Source organism: Microcebus murinus, chromosome 9 (genome assembly GCF_040939455.1).
Source record: "Microcebus murinus isolate Inina chromosome 9, M.murinus_Inina_mat1.0, whole genome shotgun sequence".
Lineage (NCBI taxonomy): Eukaryota > Metazoa > Chordata > Mammalia > Primates > Cheirogaleidae > Microcebus > Microcebus murinus.
Window position 1 is genome coordinate 90764490 of NC_134112.1, and position 23977 is coordinate 90788466.

The following is a 23977-nucleotide window of genomic DNA, read 5'->3' on the forward strand; positions in this document are numbered from 1 at the left end:
GTAAGCTCTAACAATTTTTTATCTTTTTTTTTTTTTGAGACAGAGTCTCGCTTTCTTGCCTAGGCTAGAGTTAGTGCCATGGCATCAGCCTAGCTCACAGCAACCTCAAACTCCTGGGCTCAAGCAATCCTACTGCCTCAGCCTCCCGAGTTGCTGGGACTACAGGCACGAGCCACCATGCCCGGCTAATTTTTTATATATATATATTAGTTGGCCAATTGATTTCTTTCTATTTTTATAGTAGAGATGGGGTCTCGCTCAGGCTGGGTTTGAACTCCTGACCTTGAGCAATCCGCCCACCTTGGCCTCCCAGAGTGCTAGGATTACAAGCGTGAGCCACCGCGCCCGGCCCAATTTTTTATCTTTTATACTGTATTTTTACTGCACTTTTTCTATGTTAGATACACAAATACCTACCATTGTGTCATAATTGTCTACAGAATTCAGTATAGTAATATGTTGTACAGCCTGGTGGCCTAAGAGCAACAGGCTGTACCGTATAGCCTAGGTGTGTAGTAAGCTATACCATCTAAGTTTGTGTAAGTGTACTCCATGATGTCTGCACAGGGATGAAATTGCCTAATAACATATTTCTCAGAATGTATCCCCATCATTAGGCAATGCATGACTGTATTTAGTAATATGAAAATAATCACCAAAAGAGCTAAAAAAGGAAATCATTAAAAATTAAGTTACTTGAGCTTTCCCAAGATGAAAAAAAAATAAAAAAATAAAAAATTAACAGTGATTTCCTGTGGAGGGGCTATAAAGGGATGAGAGAGAGAATATAAATGTAATTCACAAAACAGCTGACAGAATCAGACTCCCTGATCTGTGGTCCAAAAATATAATGGTTAGCCTTGGATAAAAATGTAAAAACAATTATTTCTAAAAGATAAAACTAATATGTAATCAGACGAAAATCAGAACCACCACCCTTCCTAAACTTACTAACAAGGATAAAGAACAGCAAAATCACCTAAAAGACAGTAAGAACTGTTTTTAACAAATTATCAATTTTTTAGAGGGTTAGAATGTTCAGACCACCAAAACATGTGAACATTTCTCCATGTGAAACTAAATGGCAACATGTAAGAATTCCATGTCAAAGGCAAGTTACGTACAACGAGTCACAGAACAGAACTGAGCTAGAGAAAAACATTCCTGGCTGGGCGCGGTGGCTCACGCCTGTAATCCTAGCACTCTGGGAGGCCGAGGCGGGCGGATTGCTCAAGGTCAGGAGTTCAAAACCAGCCTGAGCGAGACCCCGTCTCTACCATAAAAATAGAAAGAAATTAATTGGCCAACTAATATATATAATATAAAAATCAGCCGGGCATGGTGGCTCGTGCCTGTAGTCCCAGCTACTCGGGAGGCTGAGGCAGGAGGATTGCTTGAGCCCAGGAGTTTGAGGTTGCTGTGAGCTAGGCTGACGCCACGGCACTCACTCTAGCCTAGGCAAGAAAGCGAGACTCTGTCTCAAAAAAAAAAAAAAAAAAAACATTCCTGCCAAAGCCAGACATTGTTTAAAATGTATTTGTTCTGTGTATATAATAAGCAGAAAACATAAGAAGGATAGATTAATACCAAAATGTTAACAATGGCTATTTTAGAGTGGTGAGAGTATGGGTGACTTCTATTTCATTCTTTGCTGTATATTCTCAATTCATCTCAGTTTTTTTTCAAGTTTTAATCACAAACAATAGGAAGAAATCTATTTTATATTATGACCTAGTATATACATATATTCATAATACTTACCTTGACTATATAAAATGCAAATCAGAACTTTCTGATCTATTCTATTACATGTAAATGCTTTTCATGATACAGTAAATAGATTTCAACAAAACTCTATTTTCAATAAACTTATTTAACAGAATAAAAAATTAAAAATATTTTATCAAGAAAATTATATCCAGACACATAATCTATTCTGGCTTTTTGAGAACATTTAAAGAGTTTTAAAAGTGGCTCTTATTTTCTTCATCTGTTTCTGAATGTATAACATGGCATGTAAAACAAGTAAATGCTTATTTCTAGCTTTGTTCCCTTTCCATTTGTCTCAGGAAATAAAAAAATAAAAACATCTTCAGTATTTTTTATGTGGCCACTATTTAACCAAACCAAGCCTCTTTATACTACTAGCAGAATCTCAGGAAATAGAGCACAACAAAATATAAACTGTTTTCCCAAGTCTCAGCATTTTTTAATCATCTGATCCGTTCTGCTAACCACTCACACCCTTATTCACCTAACAATCTGTTTAGTTTCATCAAGCCCTCAATTTGTCTTCCTTCATTAATTTACTCAATTGTAGTCTTTCTTCCTGTCATTAACTTATATTTGAAAACTATGTGTAACTGGTTATATATGTAAAGGAGAAAAAAAAAGTGAGAGACAAGGAAGGAGGAGGGAAGAGGAGAGCAAAACATGTGAGGAGGAGAAAACGTGGATATGCAGTTGAGGAAATTTTAAGCGACATATGCTTGTATCTGTAAGTATACCTTTGTCAATAAAGATAGGCACAGGACAATATAGCTTTCCTGTCACAGTTTAGGCTTAATCTGGAATTTGAGCACATCTAAATATGTATGGTATGTATGGTAAATCAGTGGGAGGCATAGGCTAGGCAATTTGCATGCATTAATTTGTAAGGTGTAGGGCTGTGGGAAGGAAGATGCTGATTGTCTATAGAAAAGGAGGAAGGGCTGGATACATGGCAAATGTTTCAAATCTCGTTTTCCCTATCCTGCCCCTCCCAGTTCCCAAAGACTCCCAGGATGTAGGCAAACACTGAAGAAACTGCTTTTATAATGGACTCTACAAAGTCAGGAGGCATAAGCAGCACTCCTTGATACACAGCAAAATCCAGGACAGACAGGAATACTTTTCCTTTTTAAACAGAACACAGGCTTTTACTCTTGCCTCTATATGGCACCCAAAACAATCATTCTAAAACACAAATCATACTTTCCCCTTTTTAAAAGTATTAAATTTTTTTTTTTTTTTTTTTTTGGAGACAGAGTCTCGCTTGTTGCCCAGGCTAGAGTGAGTGCCATGGCGTCAGCCTAGCTCACAGCAACCTCAAACTCCTGGGCTCAAGCAATCCTGTTGCCTCAGCCTCCCGAGTAGCTGGGACTACAGGCATGCGCCACCATGCCCGGCTAATTTTATATATATATTAGTTGGCCAGTTAATTTCTTTCTATTTATAGTAGAGACGGGGTCTCGCTCTTGCTCAGGCTGGTTTCGAACTCCTGACCTCGAGCAATCCACCCGCCTCAGCCTCCCAGAGTGCTAGGATTACAGGCGTGAGCCACCGCGCCCGGCTTAAATTTTTAATTATTTTAGAGAAAAGTCCAAATCTTTAACATGGCTTACAAGGATTTTCATGAGTTGGACTCCGTTTATTCTATCCATAACTCTTGCTACATGGTTAACACCCCTCTCTCCAACCTTGTATCATCATTCAGAACTTCTTTCAAAATTTCAAAGGTAACATGTTTCTTGCTGTTTCCCTCTGTCTAGAGTACTCTTTACTTACTATTTATTTCCTCATCCATCAGGTCTAAGTTTAGATATTTCTACCTTTGGGAAACCTTCCTGACTCTTCAAAGGCCATGTTAGAAGTCTCTGTACATCTACAGAACTGTATACATAAAAAACTGTACACATACACAGTAATTATGAATGCTTATGAAAATTTCTTTTTAAATTCTCTTTCTACTCTAAGGTAGTAATGATGTTACTTTTATTCATTATCATATCCCTAGGTAGGACACAGTGTTGGCAAATGGAAGGCTCTCAATAAAATTTTACTGGCAGTTCTTCAACTGTGTTGTAAAAATTCCCATCCTCTGGAATTAAATCCACTCAAAATGAAAAAATAAATAGTAATGCTAAAAAAATGAATAGTAGTGAACTTCCTAGGTCATCATTATAAAATTATTTGCTACACAGTAAATTTGATTGATATTAGGTATATCTTACATAAGTCCAAAAGATATCTTATTTACAGAAGCACAAACCTGATTTCATTATTCACCCCTAATGGACCCTGAAAGCACAAACCCCCAAGGAAATCATCTCATCAATCATTTGCTTCAAGAGCCCCGCTAGACTAATCACCAAGGCATATGGGAAAACACTTGATGCCTAAAAGGGTAGTGATAACTATCCATCTAGAAAAAAATAAACTAAGGTCAAAATACCACATATAAACAAAATTAAGAAATGTATTCCTGCCTTAGAGACCACTCTAATTCTGGCTTCTGCCTACCTAAAGATAGGTTCTCAAATTCTGGAAACTGTATCCTTATCTCTAAGGTGAAAAGGTCCCACATTCCAGGCCTCATGGTGGTGACACTTAGCTTACACTAGGTTCTAGCAAATGCAAAAATCAGACAAAGGGAGAATTCTCAAGAAGAGTTTAATACCCAGCCATTCAACCACCATTAACCTATCCTTCAGAGAGTTGGGCACAAGTGTGTCAAGATATATACAGAAAGACTGTTTAGCCCTATATGTAATAGATTTAAAAAACATGAAAATGTAAATGTCTTTTAATAGAGATAGAAAATATACTGAATTCCTATTTTATGGATAATAATGTAATCATCATAAAAATAAAGCTAGGTGTACTAACATGGAAAGATCTATGATATCCTGCTGAATTTTTCAAAAAGTTAAGAATATCATATAGCAAGACTCCAATTGTGGTTTAAGAAAGGAAAAGGAATGGGAAGTAATGAAGGGAAGGGAGAAAAAAGAGAAAGGAGAATATATTGGGCTTATGGGCACAAGCACACATTTGAATATATAGAAGAAAGAAAAAAATTTGGAAGACTGCACATTAATCTATACAAATGGCCTCTGGGAAGGTATTTTCACTTTTTTTTTTACTTGAAATACTTTCGCACAATTTTTTGTAAAAATTTTTTCTTTTAATAATGGAAATGTATTGCTTCTTTAAATTAAAAAGAAATTATAATGACTAAAATAAAACTCTTCAGTTTAAATATAAGTTTTTAAAGAACAGAACTAATTTGCAGTTTAGGTAAAATGTCAATCCCAAAATCCATATTTCTTTCATACTTCCTAAATAAAAATTTACTCATAAAAACTTGAACATTTTTGATATTTCAAAACATACAAGGATACGTACAAAGTTATGTGTTGTAAGTGGAACATTTTCCAACACTTCTACATGCAATTCTTCTCCGGTAAGCCAAGAAATATCAGTGTCCCAGCCAATTGGTTTCTTCTCTCTGAAAAATGCAGACACAAGCCTTTCTTGGTTATCATCCATAAAAATTTTTATACACCTCATGCTGAAGATATGAAAATTGGTTATTGAGGGGCTAGTAATAGTGAGGGAGGTTTGGCTCCCTAGTTTTCCATCGTTAGAAATTTAAATGGCAATAAATTAATTTTTAAGTTTACCCCAAATAAATGTATCACTCTTGGACAAACAGCAGGGTAAAGAGTTGTACTCTTTTCTTCAAGTCAGCTCCAGAAAAGACCTATAACAGCAGAAAATGGATTGTTCCTGGGGTCCAAAAAAAAAAAAAAAAAAAAAAAATCATAGGTACGGACTTATCTATCCATTCAAAGAAAAAGAGTACTCAAGGGACAACATGCCCCAGAGAGGATTTTTTTTTAAACAAGATTCAAAATTTGGGGGTCTTGGAACAATGTTAGACACTTTCTGAAAGAAAAGTAGGTCAATGTAAAATGTTAATTTTGATAACCTTTTGTTAAGCTAAGAACTTGTATTAAAAATGGGAGAGTGGGTAAGGGTCTGTTATCCAAATAAATCACACTCTAAATGGTTCAAAAATTGTAAGAATCTCAAATTCCAAATAAAGTCATTTGGTCAGAGTAACAAACACTACAGTCACCCAAAATTATCTAATTTAACTCCTCAAATGGTCTACAAGATTTCTTCAGGTTACTTAATATTATTATTTTTTTCTAAAGTTGATTTTTGATTCCCTAGGTTTAGGTAAAGATTCTAGAGAAAACCTCAAAGTTTAATGTCTGATTTTTTTTTCTTTTTAAACAAAATTTTACATCACATACAAACCATACCCATCCTGAATTCTGTAAACAGCACAGCACTCTGGGATTAGACCTCTCATCATCAGTGCTTTCTTTAGACTGTCTCGGACTGTAACTCCACACCTTGCAGGTACCTACGGTATCATAAACATATTGATAAGAGGTAAAGGGACATATTTTTTCCCACATCATTTAAAAAAAACCCTCAATAACTTACCTTTATAATATAGCACCTTTAAAATGTTATATGTGCTACTAAATTAGATACAACATAATTTCTACAGCTAACTTAATATTAAAAGGAAATTATAACTCAAATATCTATTATTTATCAACTTAAAGCAAAACTGATTTTTTGATCTTTTATTAAAATTATGAAATATTTTAAACATATAAAAAAGAACAGAAAGTAAAACAGTATACACTATAATATACCCACTAACATAATATATCCACTACTGAAAAATAACAGATGTTGATATTAAAAGCAAAATCAATTTTGATCCAACATTGTTCAAAGCTGAAAACTATGTAATTGTTCAATCACACTAATGATCCTTAAGAGAAACCTTACCAGGCTTAAATATAGCAGGAAGAAAATACTGGTCTTAATATGTATAATTGATATTTGTTGTTTAGTTGCCTAGTGCCCCTATTTCCTCTGGGAACCTGCCCTTCTCTAGAAATCCACATGGTACTAGAAAAGCTATCAATCAAGGGTTGATACTTTTCTAGCCACAGATGACATAAACTGACTAGTTAGTTTCCCATATCCCTGGCAATAGCTACTGGTCCAGGGTTAGATATTTGACCCAAACAGTGCTTGAATTCTTCCCTAAAATGATACATGGACACTGTTTCTACTGTAGTTACAGCATGCCAAGAAGATATAAATCTGGAGCCCTTGATGGCTATCTTCCTCACTACACTGAAAAAATCTGGTTACAGAATGAAGCTAACATAGGGAGAAATAGAGATGGCACTGGGAGAGGAGGGAATGGGTTAAAGGAAAGAAAGATAAGAATTTTCTGTATATTTAAAGTTATCTCTATCCCTAACCTTTTCCTTGCCTTATCCCCCGCCAAGGAAAATTCGAATAATTTGTAACTGAAGATGTGGACTAAAGTGTGGCAGTGAGTGTACAGAGAATGTCGTTTTTATTGGGGGGAGGTGTAACACAGGAGGAGGAGATGTATTAGTTTGTAACAATAATATTAAACATTCTGTTCACTTAAATCACTAAAGTGCCTTGAAAACCAAAGTTTCCAAAGAAACCAGGAATTTTTATGCTAGAGGGGAAAAATGGAGTAAAGGTAGGAGTAAGACAGTTGAATTAAGTAGTATATTGAAGGGGCAATAGTCCAGAAAGCCTAATTGGGACCATGGCTAGAAATAACAGGAAGCAGATTGTAGCAATATAATCATTAAAACTGTCCAACAAGGGAAAAATTTGTCATTGGGCAGTGGGTTTACAATTCAAGAGGAGACTGGATTGGTATGGTTGCTCCTTATTATTCATGGGGTCTGTATTTGCCAATCTGTCTACTTGCTAAGATTTATTTGTAACTCAAAAGTCAACACTGCAGCACTTTCCTGGACAAGCTTGGAGCAGTGAAAAATTTGAGTCACCTAAGTACGCATCTTTCTAGCTGAAGTTGAACAAAGTGACGCTCTGCCTTGTTTCAATTTTCACACTATAAACAAGTGTCTTGTGTACAGCCTATTTGGTGCCACATTTTTTGCACTTTTGTGCTTTTGTTGGTGATTCTGCTGTTTAAAATTGTCTCCAAGCTTAGTGCTGAAATGCTGTTTAGTGCTCTTAAATGCATGAAGGGTGAAATGGGCCTGGCAGAGTTAAGCTAGGTAAGCCTCTGTCAGGCATGAGTTATAGTCGACTCAACAATATATACTAACTAAGGTATTTTTAAACAGAAACACACAAAAAACAAGATTATGTATTAATCGACTGACAAAAATATGACCAGAGGCTAGCAGAACCTACCTACCAATTTTGAGTTGGAGAGATCTGGGGTCTGAGCAAAGAAAAAGATATGACCACAAGGTGGCAGTAGCATGCATGAGCTTTATTGGGTGATATTTTGACAGCTTTGCATACAGGGGAAGTCCCTAACAGTTTAAGACTGCAGAAGAGGGGCCACTACTCAAAACAGGAGAGCATGGGAGCTCTCAGGGAAGACTGGCATAGGAGAAGGAGCTTTTATATATAGGTGACACTGCTCAACAGCCTGGCAAGGAGTCTCTGGATCAAAGAGCTCCAAAGGGCAATAGCATCTTGGGGTCTTTATAGTCCTGGAAGTTTACCTTATTTATGGATAGCAGATGTTGACTGCAAAGCAGTTTTGTGGGGTTTGTAAAGTAGGCAGGCTCTCCGTGTCTAAAAAACTGCTTATCAGGAGTATGTTTAAAACAATTAGATATGCAAAATTTAGTTTGGTGCAAGCATACTTTTAAGCTAACAGGTCCCAGTCTGCTGTGAAGAAATAAACAGCCTAGGGGTCAATATACAAAGTCCATCTTTGGCTCATTATATAGCAATAACCCTGTATTTCCCTGAGGGGCAATGGTTCAGTATCCACTAATTCAGTGTTTGTAGCGATTTTACAGAACATAACTACTGGGAAAAATGAAAACTGGCTCTACTTTCCAAGAAATAATGAGCTGAAAGGAAAGCTCATTTTTCCCTCTACCACCTTCATCTTCTTCCTACTTAATGCCCAAATTCCCTGATTGGCGACCTAACCTTTAGTTTTAAACCCCATCCAATCTAAGCTATCCCATGTTGCCACACAAATCTTTCTAAAGAAGGAATTAACTTTTATGCATGCATGCATGCATGAAATATTTCTTTTGAGAATCTAATGAAAACCTCAGATGTTCTCTCTAAAAATTTCAAAGGGTTCATGTAACCTGAGATCCATGTATAGACTGCTGAGTCCACTGAACTTAGCATTGAACCTATCTAAAATATAATCTCACAATTCACTGGTCTGCTAAAAATTTTCCCATTATTTATAGGACAAAGTTAAAATTCCATAATGTAGCATAAAAGGCCATCAATGATATGAGACTATCTACCCCTCAGCTCTTTGGTAATTTCCCTCATGCACTCCAGTAATGCACTTCAAATAAAGCTATGCTCCCTTATGCTTTGCATATGATGACTCCAAGTTGTATGTATATTTCATCAGCAGGCAAAACTTTGGTTTTCCGCTCTATTACCAAGGCAAGTCAGTTAGTCCTTTTTCATTCCATTTTTGTAGGCTTAATTTTATTATTTGCTCTTCATGACAACACCTATACAACAGATGAAGAGACCAATGGAACAAGACAGAAAAACCAAAACAGACCTCAACACATAAAATAAATGTGAATAAGATAAAGGTAGCATCTGAAATAGGGTAAAGATGAACTTTTAATAATTGACGTTGGAACTGAAACCCTAATCTAGAAAAAAGTTTTACTGACATTTCATATCATATACCAGGATAAATTCTAAATGGATCAAAGATTTAAATGTTGAAAGGAAGGAAGGATAGCACAAACCAGAAAAGAACTAGAAGAAACATGGCAAACACCTTTATAACTAGGATGAGAAATCTGAAAGTCATAAAAGAAAAAAATGCTAAATTCAACTAAATAAAACTTAAAAACTTTTGGAGAGCAAAACAAGTCAAAAGACAAATGCAAACTGAAAAATATATTTATAATCCATTTAACAGGGATATTATCTTCCTGATACACAAAAAGCTTCTGAAAAATTGAGATCAAGAGCTGAACCCAAGAGAATAATGAACAAAGGAAAGACAGTTCACAGAAATAGAAACAAACAGAAATGGCCTTCCAACATTTGAAAAGGTGTTAATCTCACTCAGCAAAGCATACCTACTCTTGCCAAAATGTTTTTCATTGATCAGATTGGCAAAATTCCAAAATTGACAACATATTCTGTTGATGAAACTATGGGTAAACAGCCATCTCATAATTAAGACCCATGAAGCAAAATTTGAAAGTATCTATCAAAATCATAAATGTAGATTTCTTTTTGATCAAGCTTACTTCTGGGAATTTATCTTATAGATATTCCTGTAATACATTAGATTAACATATGTGCAATGTTATTCACTGCAGTATTAGAGACAACCTAAATGCCCACATTCAGAGAACTGGTTAAATAAACTATAATACATCTATACAATGAAATTGTAGTTATAAAAATGAAGATTTAAGTTATCTACCTATGAAAATGGAAAATTTCCAGAATGGTCTACATAAACATTAAATACAAAATACAGGCCATGTGTAGTGGCTCACACTAGTAATCCTAGCATTCTGGGAGGCCATGGTAGGATTGTTTGAGGCCAGGCATTGGAGATCCAGCCTAAGCAAGAGCTCAGACCCCTGTCTCTACAAAAAATAGAAAAAATTAGCCAGGTGTGGTGGCACACACCTGTGGTACCAGCTATTTGGCAGGCTGAAGCAGGGGAGGGGAATCACTTGAGCCCAGAAGTTTGAGGTTGTAGCATCACTGTACTCTAGCCTGGATGACACAGCACAACTATCTCAAAAAACAACAACAAAAAAAAGCCCCCCAAATCCAGAATTATATATATAGTATGATGTCTTATATATAAAGTGAAGAAATAAGTATATTTGTATTTTTCATAAACCCAGAAAATTCATGCATGCGTGCAAACGCACACACACAAACAGCGCCTAAAAAAGTTATCTAAAAGGTGAAGGATGGCCGGGCGCGGTGGCTCACGCCTGTAATCCTAGCTCTCTGGGAGGCCGAGGCGGGCGGATTGCTCAAGGTCAGGAGTTCGAAACCAGCCTGAGCAAGAGCGAGACCCCGTCTCTACTATAAATAGAAAGAAATTAATTGGCCAACTGATATGTATATAAAAAAAATTAGCCGGGCATGGTGGCGCATGCCTGTAGTCCCAGCTACTTGGGAGGCTGAGACAGAAGGATCGCTTGAGCCCAGGAGTTTGAGGTTGCTGTGAGCGAGGCTGACGCCACGGCACTCACTCTAGCCTGGACAACAAAGCGAGACTCTGTCTCAAAAAAAAAAAAATAAATAAAAAAAAATAAAAGGTGAAGGAAAAATTGGATGTATATAGGCAGGGTTGGAAACAAGATTTCTAGATGTAAATACCATGTAAAACAATTACCTGTTCAAAAGGAAAAAAGTTATCTAAAAGGTGAAGGGAAAATTGGATGTATATAGGCAGGGTTAGAAACAAGATTTCTAGATGTAAATGCCATGTAAAACAATTACCTGCTCAAAAAGGAAAAAAAAGGGGAGGGGGTTGTCTTATATTTTAAGGCTAGGAAGACTGAAAAAATACTTTTGAAATAAACCAGGTTTATGCCTTTCCTCCAAACTCCAAAATTAAATATCCTTGATTAAATTGTCAGAACACCAAGTTTTTCTTTTGTAAAAAAATTGTACCTTAACAAAGAGCTAGAGTCAATGGAATCATCTGAATATTTATTTACCAAAGGAAAATTTAGACCTAAATAAAATGTAACAGTCCAAACATTCACATATCAATTTTTTTCTTTTTTTAAATTTCAGCACATTATAGGGGTGCAAATGTTTAGGTTGTGTGTGTTGCCTTGCCCCCTCCAACCCCAGTCAGAGCTTCAAGCGTGTCCGTCCCCCAGATGGTGCGCATCGCACTCATTATGTATGTATATACCCATCCCTTCCTCCCCTTTCCCATCTGCCCAACACCCAATAAATGTTATTCCTATATGCCCACTTAGGTGGTGATCAATGAAACCAATTTGCTGGTGAGTACATGTGGTGCTTATTTTTCCATTCTTGGGATACTTCACTTGGTAGAATGGGTTCCAGCTCTATCCAGGAAAATACAAGAGGTGCTATATCACCATTGTTTCTTATAGCTGAATAGTACTCCATGGTATACATATACCACGTTTTATTAATCCACTCATGTACTGACGGGCACTTGGGTTGTTTCCACATCTTGGCAATTGTGAATTGTGCTCTTATAAACATTCGAGTGCAGATGTCTTTTTTGTCTTTTGTTCTTTTGGGTAGATGCCCAGTAATAGGATTGCTTGCTCAAATGGTAGACCTACTTGTATCGCTTTAAGATATCTCCATATTGCTTTCCACAGAGGTTGCACTAGTTTGCAGTCCCACCAGCAATGTAGGGCTGTTCCCTTCTCTCTGCATTCACGCCAACATTTATTGTTTTGGGACTTTTTGATAAAGGCCATTCTCACTGGAGATAAGTGATATCTCATTGTGGTTTTGATTTGCATTTCCCTGATGATTAAAGATGTTGGACATTTTTTCATATATTTCTTGGCCATTATTTTGTTTTCTTTTTAAAAGTTTCTGTTCATGTCCTTTGCCCACTTTTTGATAGCGCTGTTTTTTTGCTTGTTGATTTTCCTGAGTTCTAAATAGATTCTAGTTATCAGCCCTTTATCGGCTGTGTAGCTTGTGAAAATTTTCTCCCATTCTGTAGGTTGTCTTTTTGCTCTCATGACAGTTTCTTTGGCTGTGCAGAAGCTTTTTAATTTGATCAGGTCCCATTTATTTATGTTTGTTGTTGCTGTGATCGCCTTTGGGGTCTTCTTCATAAATTATTTGCCTAGGCCATTGTCTAGAAGAGTATTTCCAACATTTTCCTCTAGTGTTCTAATAGTTTCCACACCTTAGGTTTAACACATGTCAATTTTTAAAGGGAATTATCTTTTACCAATGGATTCATGAGGATTCATTACACTACTCTACTTTTATATCTGTTTAAAATTTTCCACAGTATAAAGTTTTCAAAAAACTTTAAGAAGTCATTCTAAAATCCAGGTGGCCATCGAAATTGTTATTAATATATGTTTAATTATTTGAGCTAGTACATTAATTTGGTAGCTTAAATTTTTTACAGTACAGACTATTATATGTTTTAAGTAAACTTCATGGTATAGATCTTATATAAACTGGCATAAAATATACATGCCAACATATAGATTTGAACACAAATGTAAATATTTAGCTTCCTAATTTTATAATTTATCTTGATGTCAAGTCCTTTTTCAGGACTGTTACAACAATTACAATATTGTTTTCAAGAAAAAATGTGATATGATTTGCTTATAACATGGTCTCATTAAAGTAAAAAGAGATGGCTATAATATTAATATAAACCCTTCATAAGGTAAAAAAACAATTTTAGAATTAATATGAATTATAATTTTAGAATTAGTATGCCACCTGGTCAGTTTGAATTTAACTGGTGACATCTTTTATAAAGGTGAAATCTTTTATTGCTAAATTGCCATCCCAATCAAATTATCTTTTTTTTTTTTTTTTTTTTTTGAGACAGAGTCTTGCTTTGTTGCCCAGGCTACAGTGAGTGCCGAGGCATCAGCCTAGCTTACAGCAACCTCAAACTCCTGGGGTCAAGCAATCCTAATATATATATATACAAAAAATTAGCCGGGCATGGTGGTGCATGCCTGTAGTCCCAGCTACTCGGGAGGCTGAGGCAGTAGGATTGCTGAGCCCCGGAGATTGAGGTTGCTGTGAGCCAGGCTGACGCCACGGCACTCACTCTAGCCTGGGCAACAAAGTGAGACTCTGTCTCAAAAAAAAAAAAAAAAAAAAAAAAAAAATTTTTTTTTACTGTGTCCTAATAAAAGTTTATTCGTGGACATTGAAATTTCAATTTCATGATTTTCACATGTCATGAAATATTATTTTTCTTCTGATCTGTTTAACGTCTTCAATCATTTTAAAAATGTAAAAATCATTCGTAGCTCATAGACCCTATAATATCAGGCAGGGGGTGGGGCAGTATTTGGCCTGTGGGCCATAGTTTACAGATCCATCTTAAGTGAAGACAACGACCAGACCAAACCTGAATTTCTTCTAAAACCAAGACTTTCAAGAGAGATTATTAATGAGAACATGCCCTATGCCAGATTCCCTGCTGAGTAGGAACAAAGTCAGGATCCTCATACAGGAGGACAATGGCCTGGGCATGGCCCCACTGCTCTGGAACTCCTGTTGCCAAGCACAGGTGAGCCTGAGCATTTCATAGACAGCATTGTTTTCACAGCAATGTTAAAAGGAAAACAAGGCATTTGTAAAAAATTGGAAGCACAAAAGGATTTTGTTTCTAAGTCTCCAACAAAACCCACCAAACACACTAAAGTCATTATCAACACACAAGGCTGTTCCTGTATTTTAGACATAAGTGGGTAAAAGCTTACCTGACATACCTAGAAGCCTCACCATCAAAGAACATTCGTTTCCAAATCAAGCAATGAACATTTCAGTCACAAACAGTACACACACCAAAATGTTTTGCTCACTATATTTTGAGACTAGTTCTACATATTGTGCTAAACATTTCCAGAAAGTTGCAAAAAGCTTATCGTTATTGATCGGTGCTTAGAATTCAGCTGACACCCTGGCTCCTCTGCAGTGTGTACACAAAGATCAAATCAAAGTAATAAATACACATTAAGTCGTCAATCATTTCCCTGTAAAATTGTAGGCCCAAGTACTCGCACATCCTGAAACAAGTCCATCTTCTGTGCCAGCACCCTCCATTGCCGAACTCCTAAAGACATTTGTTTCTGCACTCAGCGCACGTGTGGGGCTCCTGAGCACATGAAACATGGCTGGAGCTTGGAGGACCTGAAGAGTTAATTCTATTTGAGTCTCAACAACCCTATGTGGTGAGTGACTACTTTGCCGGGGTAGTACACCACTTGAAGGGATAGACGGCGGGAGCAACATGAAAATGTCCGTAATGCCGCTGCAAAAATGTCTGCCTACAGATCTCCCTTAGAAGAAGACGCATTCTGCATGAATGGCGTTGATAGTATAGCAAAACTATACAACAACTGCCACTGCTGCGCATTAACATGTTGCCTCCAATATGAAGAAAGTGCTTCAAGGTGCTTCTGCTATTATCCTGTAGTTTCTTCAGTTAAGCCAACATCCTATATGCCTTCCCTTCAACTAGATGAGGGTACAGACACCAAAAGCCTGTGCTCAGCAACACAGGAGCCCAGGAGACCATCTGTCTGCTGAACTGTGAGCTGGTTGGGACCTAAGTGTCACCACCTTTTTCTTCTTAAAGAGAGATGCCAGGGTGAGGAGGGAACAAATAAAAACTGCTTGTACTGCTTGAAGGTTGTGAGAGCTATCACAAGCTGCAAAGATCAGTAACTCCAGGCCGCCTCCCTTGGACTCTTGGTCTGTCTGTTGGGCCCAGGTGGAGGACTCTGCCACCACTGCTGCTGCAGTTTCTCCTTCTTTTCATGTAGGAGGTCATGTTGTTGAAGGTGGCCTTATAGAGACTGAAGCTGGCATCTGTGCTGGCAGAGCATCCAGCATAGCCCTGATCCCTTAAAAAATATCAGACACTTTCTTTGTCAGGGTACTGTCAAAACCAAACTGACTGGCTGCCCACAGCACTGCAGAGCACCAGCAGGGCTTTCTCACAGTACTGCAGAGTCCACAGCCCCTGGGTCTCCTCAAAAGCCTTGTCCCACACTCAGTGCTGGAAAGATAGCTGCTGTCTGTATACCAAACGCTGTCTGAGGGCAACAAGCTGTAAGATGTAGGGGAATGCAGTCACACAGAAGCACACTGCAGTTCTCCTGGCACCAGAATGCAATCCTGAATGCTGTAAACCTTTTGTGGTCCCGAGGCTCTGCTGGCTCTTGCAGACTGGCCAGGTGACAGCAGTGTAGTCAACAGCTGCTTCTACACCCCCACAGCCTCAGAGTACAGTCCCTAGAAGAGGACAAGAGCAGCTCAGGATAACCAGACACCACAAAGATGCGGCTCACAAACACTGTGTGCCTAAGGGAGGACTCCATGTTGTGCAGTGCTGCAGCCCAGCTGAACCAGATCTTCGTATCTTGGTAGACAGCGAGGACAAAATGGTCATCAGGACTCACGGTCACATCTAACAACATAGACAGTTTCCCACATTCAAGTCTGCTGCATCTGTGTAGCTCCAACACTAAAAAAGAGTAGTAGACACCTCTGGACTTGTCAGGGACCAAGACCTCTCCTCAGAGGCTATAAAGATTAGGGCTGTACATCTCACCATGGTCTAGAAAAATTTCCTCCAACTTCTCATTAAAGAAAGGGTAAAAATCTCACTCCAGGTAACAGTGAAAAATTCACAAATCCAAAATTATGACACTCAGAGATCACCACAGTTTTGTATGGAAAAGAATCAGATGTGTACTGTTCATTGGTTAAAGCAAAACAGCTGCCATACTTGGAGAATATGGATGCCAGAATTGTGCCATTCCCATAGACCAAGGGTGGCCTATCCTTCCTTCATTTTCTTGTGATTTCTTTTCTGCAGCACTGCAGTAATAGATGAAGAGGCTGTCGTCATCACTGCTCACTGTGGAGGTGGCCAGGATCCACTGCCACTCCACACTACCAATATCTGCCTGCACAACGCCAGCCCCATGGAACTAGCCACGTGCTTGCCTACTGCACCACAACCCACATATGTGCCTGTCCAGTGCCCCTTTCTGTTGGCCAAGAATATAATTTATTAAGAGTAAAGAATATCCTGGATTCCATAGCTATTTTATTAAAATTTAAGCATAGTAATTTAAATACCAACATAGCTAATGCTGTTCTCTACAGTATTCTACCTCACAAAGTGGCTAAAAGGATAAAATTAAGACTGTTTTTACAAAATGTACCACTATGCAAAAGGTATTATTATTCTTCCTATCTACAAAGAAACTGAATGTATCACCTTCTTTCATCACTTGTAGATCTTAGCTTCTGCTTTGCTGGTGTCAAAATTAGAGGAGGAGGGAGGGTCTAGCATTTACTCTAATCTAATAATGTCCCTTTACTCTCAACCTGTTCCATTAAAACTACGTACTTGTACAAGTAAGAGCTAACATTTGTGGGAGTAGTTTTTTCCCAAACTAGCTAAAACAAGAATATAACTTTTTCTTAACCCTTCCATTCCACAAACATTTCTTGCTTAATTATAGCACAACCAGGGCATGATTTTGAAGTATCTAATACTGCTCTATCTTTTCCCTTTGTTCTTCCTCCATCTTAGATACAATCAGGATTAATACCACTCAAAAGATATTTGTTTACAAATCCCATGCTATAGTAAACCCAAAGACTCATTCTTTCAATAATATAGAACATCTACTGAGTGTTAGACATTATTCTAGTCACTGAGTAAACCAAAATAAATAAGCTCCTCTCACACACAGAGCTAAAATCATCCCACAGATGCTAAAATTAATTTAGTAGTTTCAACTATCTTTTTAGACCCTGGTTCTTTTATAACTGTTGAACCAAGTATGCATACTCCATGCCATAGGAATTCCACTTTCAGGATTGTAACTTAGAAATATCCTGTCACATGTGTACACAAGAGTCCTGTACAAGGATGTTCCTATCTCAACATTGATTGTAATAACAAAAATACTGAACATAACTAGATGTCCATCAGTGGAGGAGTAGATAAACAAACTGTGGCATAGTCAGAAACTGGAATATTCAATAATAGTTTAATTGCATGAACTAGATTTATATGTATCAACATATAAATACGTATACCTTACAATTATAATTTTGAATAAAAAGGACAAGATTTTGAACATTACATACATATAGTTATCATACCACTTTAAAAATGAGAAAACAAAAATACTGGCTTATGGATAAGTACATATGTAGTAAAATATAAAAATGATTGAATGTACCCCACATTTATCATAGTGACTGCTTTTGGGGGGCTAGAATGGGATGGTAGGTGTTCAGCAGGGAAAAAGGACTGGTAGGGGAACCTAAATTTGTGTGTGTGTATGCATGTGTGTGTAATATGAAGAAAATATAACAAAATTACTGTTTGTTCATTGTAGGTGACTAAACACAGCTGTTTAATATACTGTCCTTTATACTTCCCCATATAAATATTTAAAATTTTCTAAATAAAATCTAAAACAAACTTACGAACAATCTTTTCTAAATACTAAGTGATTAATGTTGAAATACCTAAAATAGGCAATTTTCTTTACAAGACTATATACAACTTATAAGCATGGTTTCCATTTAGTGATGTAAAAGACCATGTCCTGGGGCTACCTACTATCATATTTCCTGATATTGCAATCCTTTCCTTTAGTCTGCCTTATTTTTTAAAAATAGATTTAGGGGGTACAAGTACAAATTTGTTACATGGGTACACCGTATAGTGGCGAAGGATGGTCTTTTAGTATAACCATCACCTGAATAGTGTACATTGTACCCATTAGGTAATTTCTCCTCCCTTTCTACCTTCCCTCCCTCCCTCCTGAGTCTCTACTGCCTATTTCTATGTATACACATTATTTAGCTCCTACTTGTGAGAACATATGGACTTTCTGAGTTATTTCACTTCGATAATGGCCTCCAGTTCCATCCATGTTGCTGCAAAAGACAAGATTTCATTCTCTTTATGACTGAGTACTATTCCATGGTGCGCGCACGCGCGCGCGCACACACACACACACACACACACACACACACACACACACACACACATAAACCATTTTCTTTATCCAGTCATCCATTGATGGACACTTAGGTTGGTTCCATATTTTTGCTATTGTGAATAATAGTGCTGCAATAAACACAGGAGTGCAGGTATCTTTTTGATGTAATGATTTCTCTTCTTTTGGGTACATATTCAGTAGTGGGATTGCTGGATCAAATGGTAGTTCTATTTTTAGTTGAGAAATCTCCATACTGTTTCATACTGTTTTCCATAGAGGTTGTACTAATTTACATTCCAACCAATAGTAAGTGTTCGCTTTTCTCCATATCCTCACCAACATCTGTTATATTTTGCATTTAGTCTACCTTATTTTTCCTTTCTACTTTAGATGGTAAAAATAGACTTACCTATCTTTAATATTTCCCTTTTTGGTCCCTAGAGCATTCAGTTTTATTTCTGTTCTCTCCACTTCTCTTTCTCCTATTTTGATATAGGTCCTTATGAGAACTTGAACTTTTTCCCACCTCTAGATGAAATAAGCCTGGCTACTTTTCCTTTTCTGTCCAATTTCTATTATTATTTTTTTTTTTTTTTGAGACAGAGTCTCACTTTGTTGCCCAGGCTAGAGTGAGTGCCGTGGCATCAGCCTAGCTCACAGCAACCTCAATCTCCTGGGCTCAAGCAATCCTGCTGCCTCAGCCTCCCGAGTAGCTGGGACTACAGGCATGCGCCACCATGCCCGGCTAATTTTTTTCTATATATATTAGTTGGCCAATTAATTTCTTTCTATTTATAGTAGAGATGGGGTCTCGCTCTTGCTCAGGCTGGTTTCGAACTCCTGAGCTCAAATGATCCACCCGCCTCAGCCTCCCAGAGAGCTAGGATTACAGCCGTGAGCAACTGCGCCCGGCCCAATTTCTATTATTAAAGCATTATTCAAAAGCCTTTATGATTTTTCTTGTCTCAGAAAAATGATATTATATCTATGAATGGCATGTAAAACTACTGATAAAAGCAATTTCTTTCTCCAAAAAGATATACAGAAGCCAGTAACCACATGAAAAAATGCTCGACATCACTAGCTACCAGGGAAATGAAATTAAAAACCAAAATGAGATTCCCCTTCACATCCACTAGGATGGCAATAATCAAAAAGACAAATAATAAACAAGAGTTGGTGAGGATGTGGAAAAAACAGAACCCTCATCCTGGTAAGACAGAAAAAAAAAAACATTCTGCTAGTATCTCAGGTTACTACAGGCATACATTAAAGAAAAAGGAAAACATATGCCCACATAAAAACTTGTACACAAATGTTCATAGCAGCATTGTTCATAATAGCCAAAATATTGAAACAAAAGAAATGTCCATCAAGTGATAAATGTATACATGAAATGTGATATATACATCCAATAGGATATAATTCAGCAGTAAGAGGCATGAAGGACTGATACTTAGTACAAACATGGATGAACTCTGGGAACATTATGCTAAGTAAAAGCCAGCCAGACACAAAAGAATACATATGATTCCATTTATATATGAAATGTACAGAATAGGCAATCTATGGAGATAGAAAGTACGTGAGTGGTTGCCTAGGGCTAGGAGGAATGAGAGAAATGGGAAGTGACTGCTAATGGGCACAGAGTTTCTTTTTGGGGTGATGAAAATGTTCTAAAATTGATTGTGGTACTGGTAGCATAACTCTGTGAATATACAAAAACAATTTTACACTTTAAATGGGTGAATTGTATGGTATTTCAATTATATATCAATAAATCTTTTTTTTTTTTTTTTTAAAGGAAATTCTGGGGCTGGGCACAGTGGCTCATGCCTGTAATCCTAGCACTCTGGGAGGCTGAGGCAGGAGGATCACTCAAGGTCAGGAGTTTGAAACCAGCTTGAGCAAGAGTAAGACCCCATCTCTATTAAAAATAGAAAGAAATTAATTGGACAACTAAAAATATATAGAAAAAATTAGCCAGGCCTGGTGGCGCATGCATGTAGTCCCAGCTACTCGGGAGGCTGAGGCAGAAGGTTTGCTTGAGCCTAGGAGTTTGAGGTTGCTGTGAGCTAGGCTGAGGCCATAGCACTGTAGACCAGGCAACACAGTGAGACTCTGTCTCAAAAAAAAAAAAAAAAAAAAAAAAAAAGAGGAAATTATGTCTTTTGAATTATGGGCCTAAGCAAGCACGCTTAGGACAAGCCACCTTTCAGGGTAATCAGGGCTAATACTTTCTGGTTAAGTTTTTATTGTCACATAATATATTAATACATACAGAAATACACATGAATGTATCTCAAGCCTAATATTTTTAAAATTTTCTTAGATTGGTACTACTATTAAAAATTTGCTAACATTAAATGTTACCCACAGTCTTGTGGGAAAAGCAAGCCTCATACACTGTTGAAAATCAAATATTTTCTGATATTAAGGTATTACAAAGTTTCATTTTTTTTTATTTACTTGAGACACAGTCTCGCTATGCTGCCCAGGCTGGTTTTGAACTCCTGGGCTCAAGAGATGTTCCTACCTTGGCCTCCCAAGTAGCTGGAACTACAGGCATGTGCCACTGTGCCTGGTCTACAAAGTTTTAAGTGTGCATACTCTATGACCCTACAATTATTTCTAGGTATTTACCTATAAAAATATTGCCACAGTGTTTAAGGATGTATGTATTTAAATACATACTGTAGCATTACTTTATTCTCCCATCAAGAAAGAGCTGAATAAATCAGATATAATCACTCTAAACAATAATAAAGATACTATCACTCTAAAGAACCATAAAAAACACATAGCTTGGCATGTGAAAGGGTATTAAGTATGAAGTAAAAGATTAGTCTCTTTCTGCTATCTTAAGCAATGTCCCTATTCCTCAGATAACCATAATCAATGGATTTTTATACATAATTCAAAGGTATCTCAAAGCACATAAAGTTTATTCTTTTTAATCACTGTGTATATTCCAGAGTCTAGAAAGTATTATTTAAATAGTTCTGTACTAAGGGATACTAAATACTTCTAATTTTTCAGTATTAAAAATAATGACTAAACACTCATTTTGATGTAAAACATCTCATAACATCTCTGGATTGTTTTTTTAAAATTATATTTTTGAAGTTATAAGTATATTTGTTAGAAATTTTGAAAATTAAGAAGAAATATAAATATCTTTAAAACCACTGTGAATAATTCCTGCAGCACTTAATAAGGGCGTTTTATATGTATTTTACTTGAATTTTAACAGAATAAAGAGTAACATTTACTTCAAATAAAATAGGTCAATCCCCAGAAAAGGCCTCTGGCAATAGTACTTTTGTTCTTCCACATAAATTTTAGCATCAGCTGGTCAGATGGGGAGGGGAGGATGGGACAAGACCCTTTAAGAATTTTGATAAGAACTGCACAGAATTTATAGATTAATTTGGAGAGATGTGTATATAGGAAAATCATGAAGAATAAAGTAACTTCTTATTTTTTTAAATGTCTTTGAATAACACTGTACAATTTTCTTCACAAAGGTCTTACACATATCTTTTTATCTTGTCAACATTTTTTGTTTTTTGAGACAAGTCTCTCTCTATTGTCCTGGGTAGAATGCAGTGGTGTCTTCATAGCTCACTGCACCTCAAACTCCTGGGCTCAAGTGATCCTCTCGCCTCAGCCTCCCGAGTAGCTGGGACTACAGATGTACATCATGATGCTCAACTAATTTTTCTATTTTTAGTAGAAATGGAGTCTCACTCTTGCTCAGGCTGGTCTCGAACTCCTGAGCTCAAGCAATCTTCCCACCTTCACCTCCCAGAGTACTAGGATTACAGGCCTGAGCCGCCGCGCCCTGCCTTCTTGTCAACATTTTTTTTTTTTTTTGAGACAGAGTCTCACTCTGTTGCCCGAGCTAGAGTGTTGTGGCATCAGCCTAGCTCACAGCAACCTCAAACTCCTGGGCTCAAGGGATCTTCCTGCCTCATCCTCCGAAGTAGCTGGGACTACAGGCATGTGCCACCATGCCCAGCTAATTTTTTCTATATATTTTTAGTTGGCCAATTAATTTCTTTCTATTTTTAATAGAGACAGAATCTCGCTCTTGATCAGGATGGTCTCCAACTCCTGATCTTGAAGGATCTGCCTGCCTCGGCCTCCCAGAGTGCTAGGATTACAGCATGAGCCACTGCGCCTGGCCCTTGTCAACATTTTTTTAAACGAAATCACATTAGTTCCGTCATGGAACCAATGCAGAGCAGATAGCTCACAGTATCAACAAAGTGGGAAGGATGTAGCTAATGAATACACAGTATATTGATGGTTTGAGAAGTTCCATTCTGGTGATTTTTTTTTTAATTATTTTTTTTATTTTGGCATATTATGGGGGTACAGATTTTAAGGTTTCAATAAATGCCCATTTCCCCCAATTCTGGTGATTTTAATCTTGAAAATGAGCCACATGGGTGACCTGAGACCAAGGTGGATAATGATAAGCTGAAAACTGTAGTTGAATCAAATCCATCTCAACTTATGTGTGAATTAGCAGCAAGGTTTGATGTTACTATTCCAACAACATTGGACATTTGAAACAAATCGGCAAGGTAAAGAAGCCAGATAGATGGGTTCCACATGAATTATATGAGTGTCAGCAGCGAAATCGTCTGGTAGTTTGCCTTACATTGCTGTCACAACATAGGTGAACCATTTCTATACTGTATTGTGACGTGTGATGAAAGATGGATTCTTTTTGACAATCACAAGTGTTTGGCACAATGGGTGGATAAAGATGAAGTACAGAAACACAGTCCAAAACTGAATATTCATCAGAAAAAGCTAATGGTGTCCGGTGGTCCAGTGCTGGTATTCAGTACAGCTTCATGAAATCTGCTCAATCCATTACAGTGGATGTCTGCGCAACCAATTGGACGAAATAATGAGGATTCTTGTGATTAAGCAGCCAAGATTGGTCAAGAGAGACAGGCCAATTCTCTTGCAAGACAACACTCGACCACATGTCACACAAACAATGCTGCTCAAATTATAGAAGCTGGACTTGGAAACTCCCTGTCATCCACTATATTCACCAGACCTTGCATCAACTGACTACCACTTCTTCCAAGCTTTGAACCGCTTCTTGCAAGGAAAAATATTCAATTCTCAACAAGTTGTGGAAAATATCTTTTGCAATTTCAAAGCCACTTGCTCTCCAGGCTTCTTCGTTGCTGGCATAAACAAACCACAATTAAGATGGCAAAACTGTGTTGACAGTTTAGGCACATACTTTGATTGATTATACTGCTTCTTCTTGTAGACATAATAAACTACACTTTTGATATAAAATCAGACATTTCATATTTAATTACACACCACACACA

General features: G+C 37.2%; 1 protein-coding gene across 4 annotated transcripts in view; it reads right to left on the reverse strand.

The window, feature by feature from the left end:
- BRAF (B-Raf proto-oncogene, serine/threonine kinase) overlaps positions 1-23977 on the reverse strand; it is a 185939-nt gene that overhangs the window by 76828 nt on the left and 85134 nt on the right. For all 4 annotated transcript variants that reach the window (XM_076006665.1, XM_012768024.3, XM_012768022.3 and 1 more), the window contains exons 4-5: positions 6093-6196; positions 5167-5269 (exon numbers count right to left, since the gene is read on the reverse strand). In XM_076006665.1, coding sequence (XP_075862780.1) covers positions 5167-5269; positions 6093-6196 — 207 coding nt within the window. The remainder of the gene's footprint in view (positions 1-5166; positions 5270-6092; positions 6197-23977) is intronic.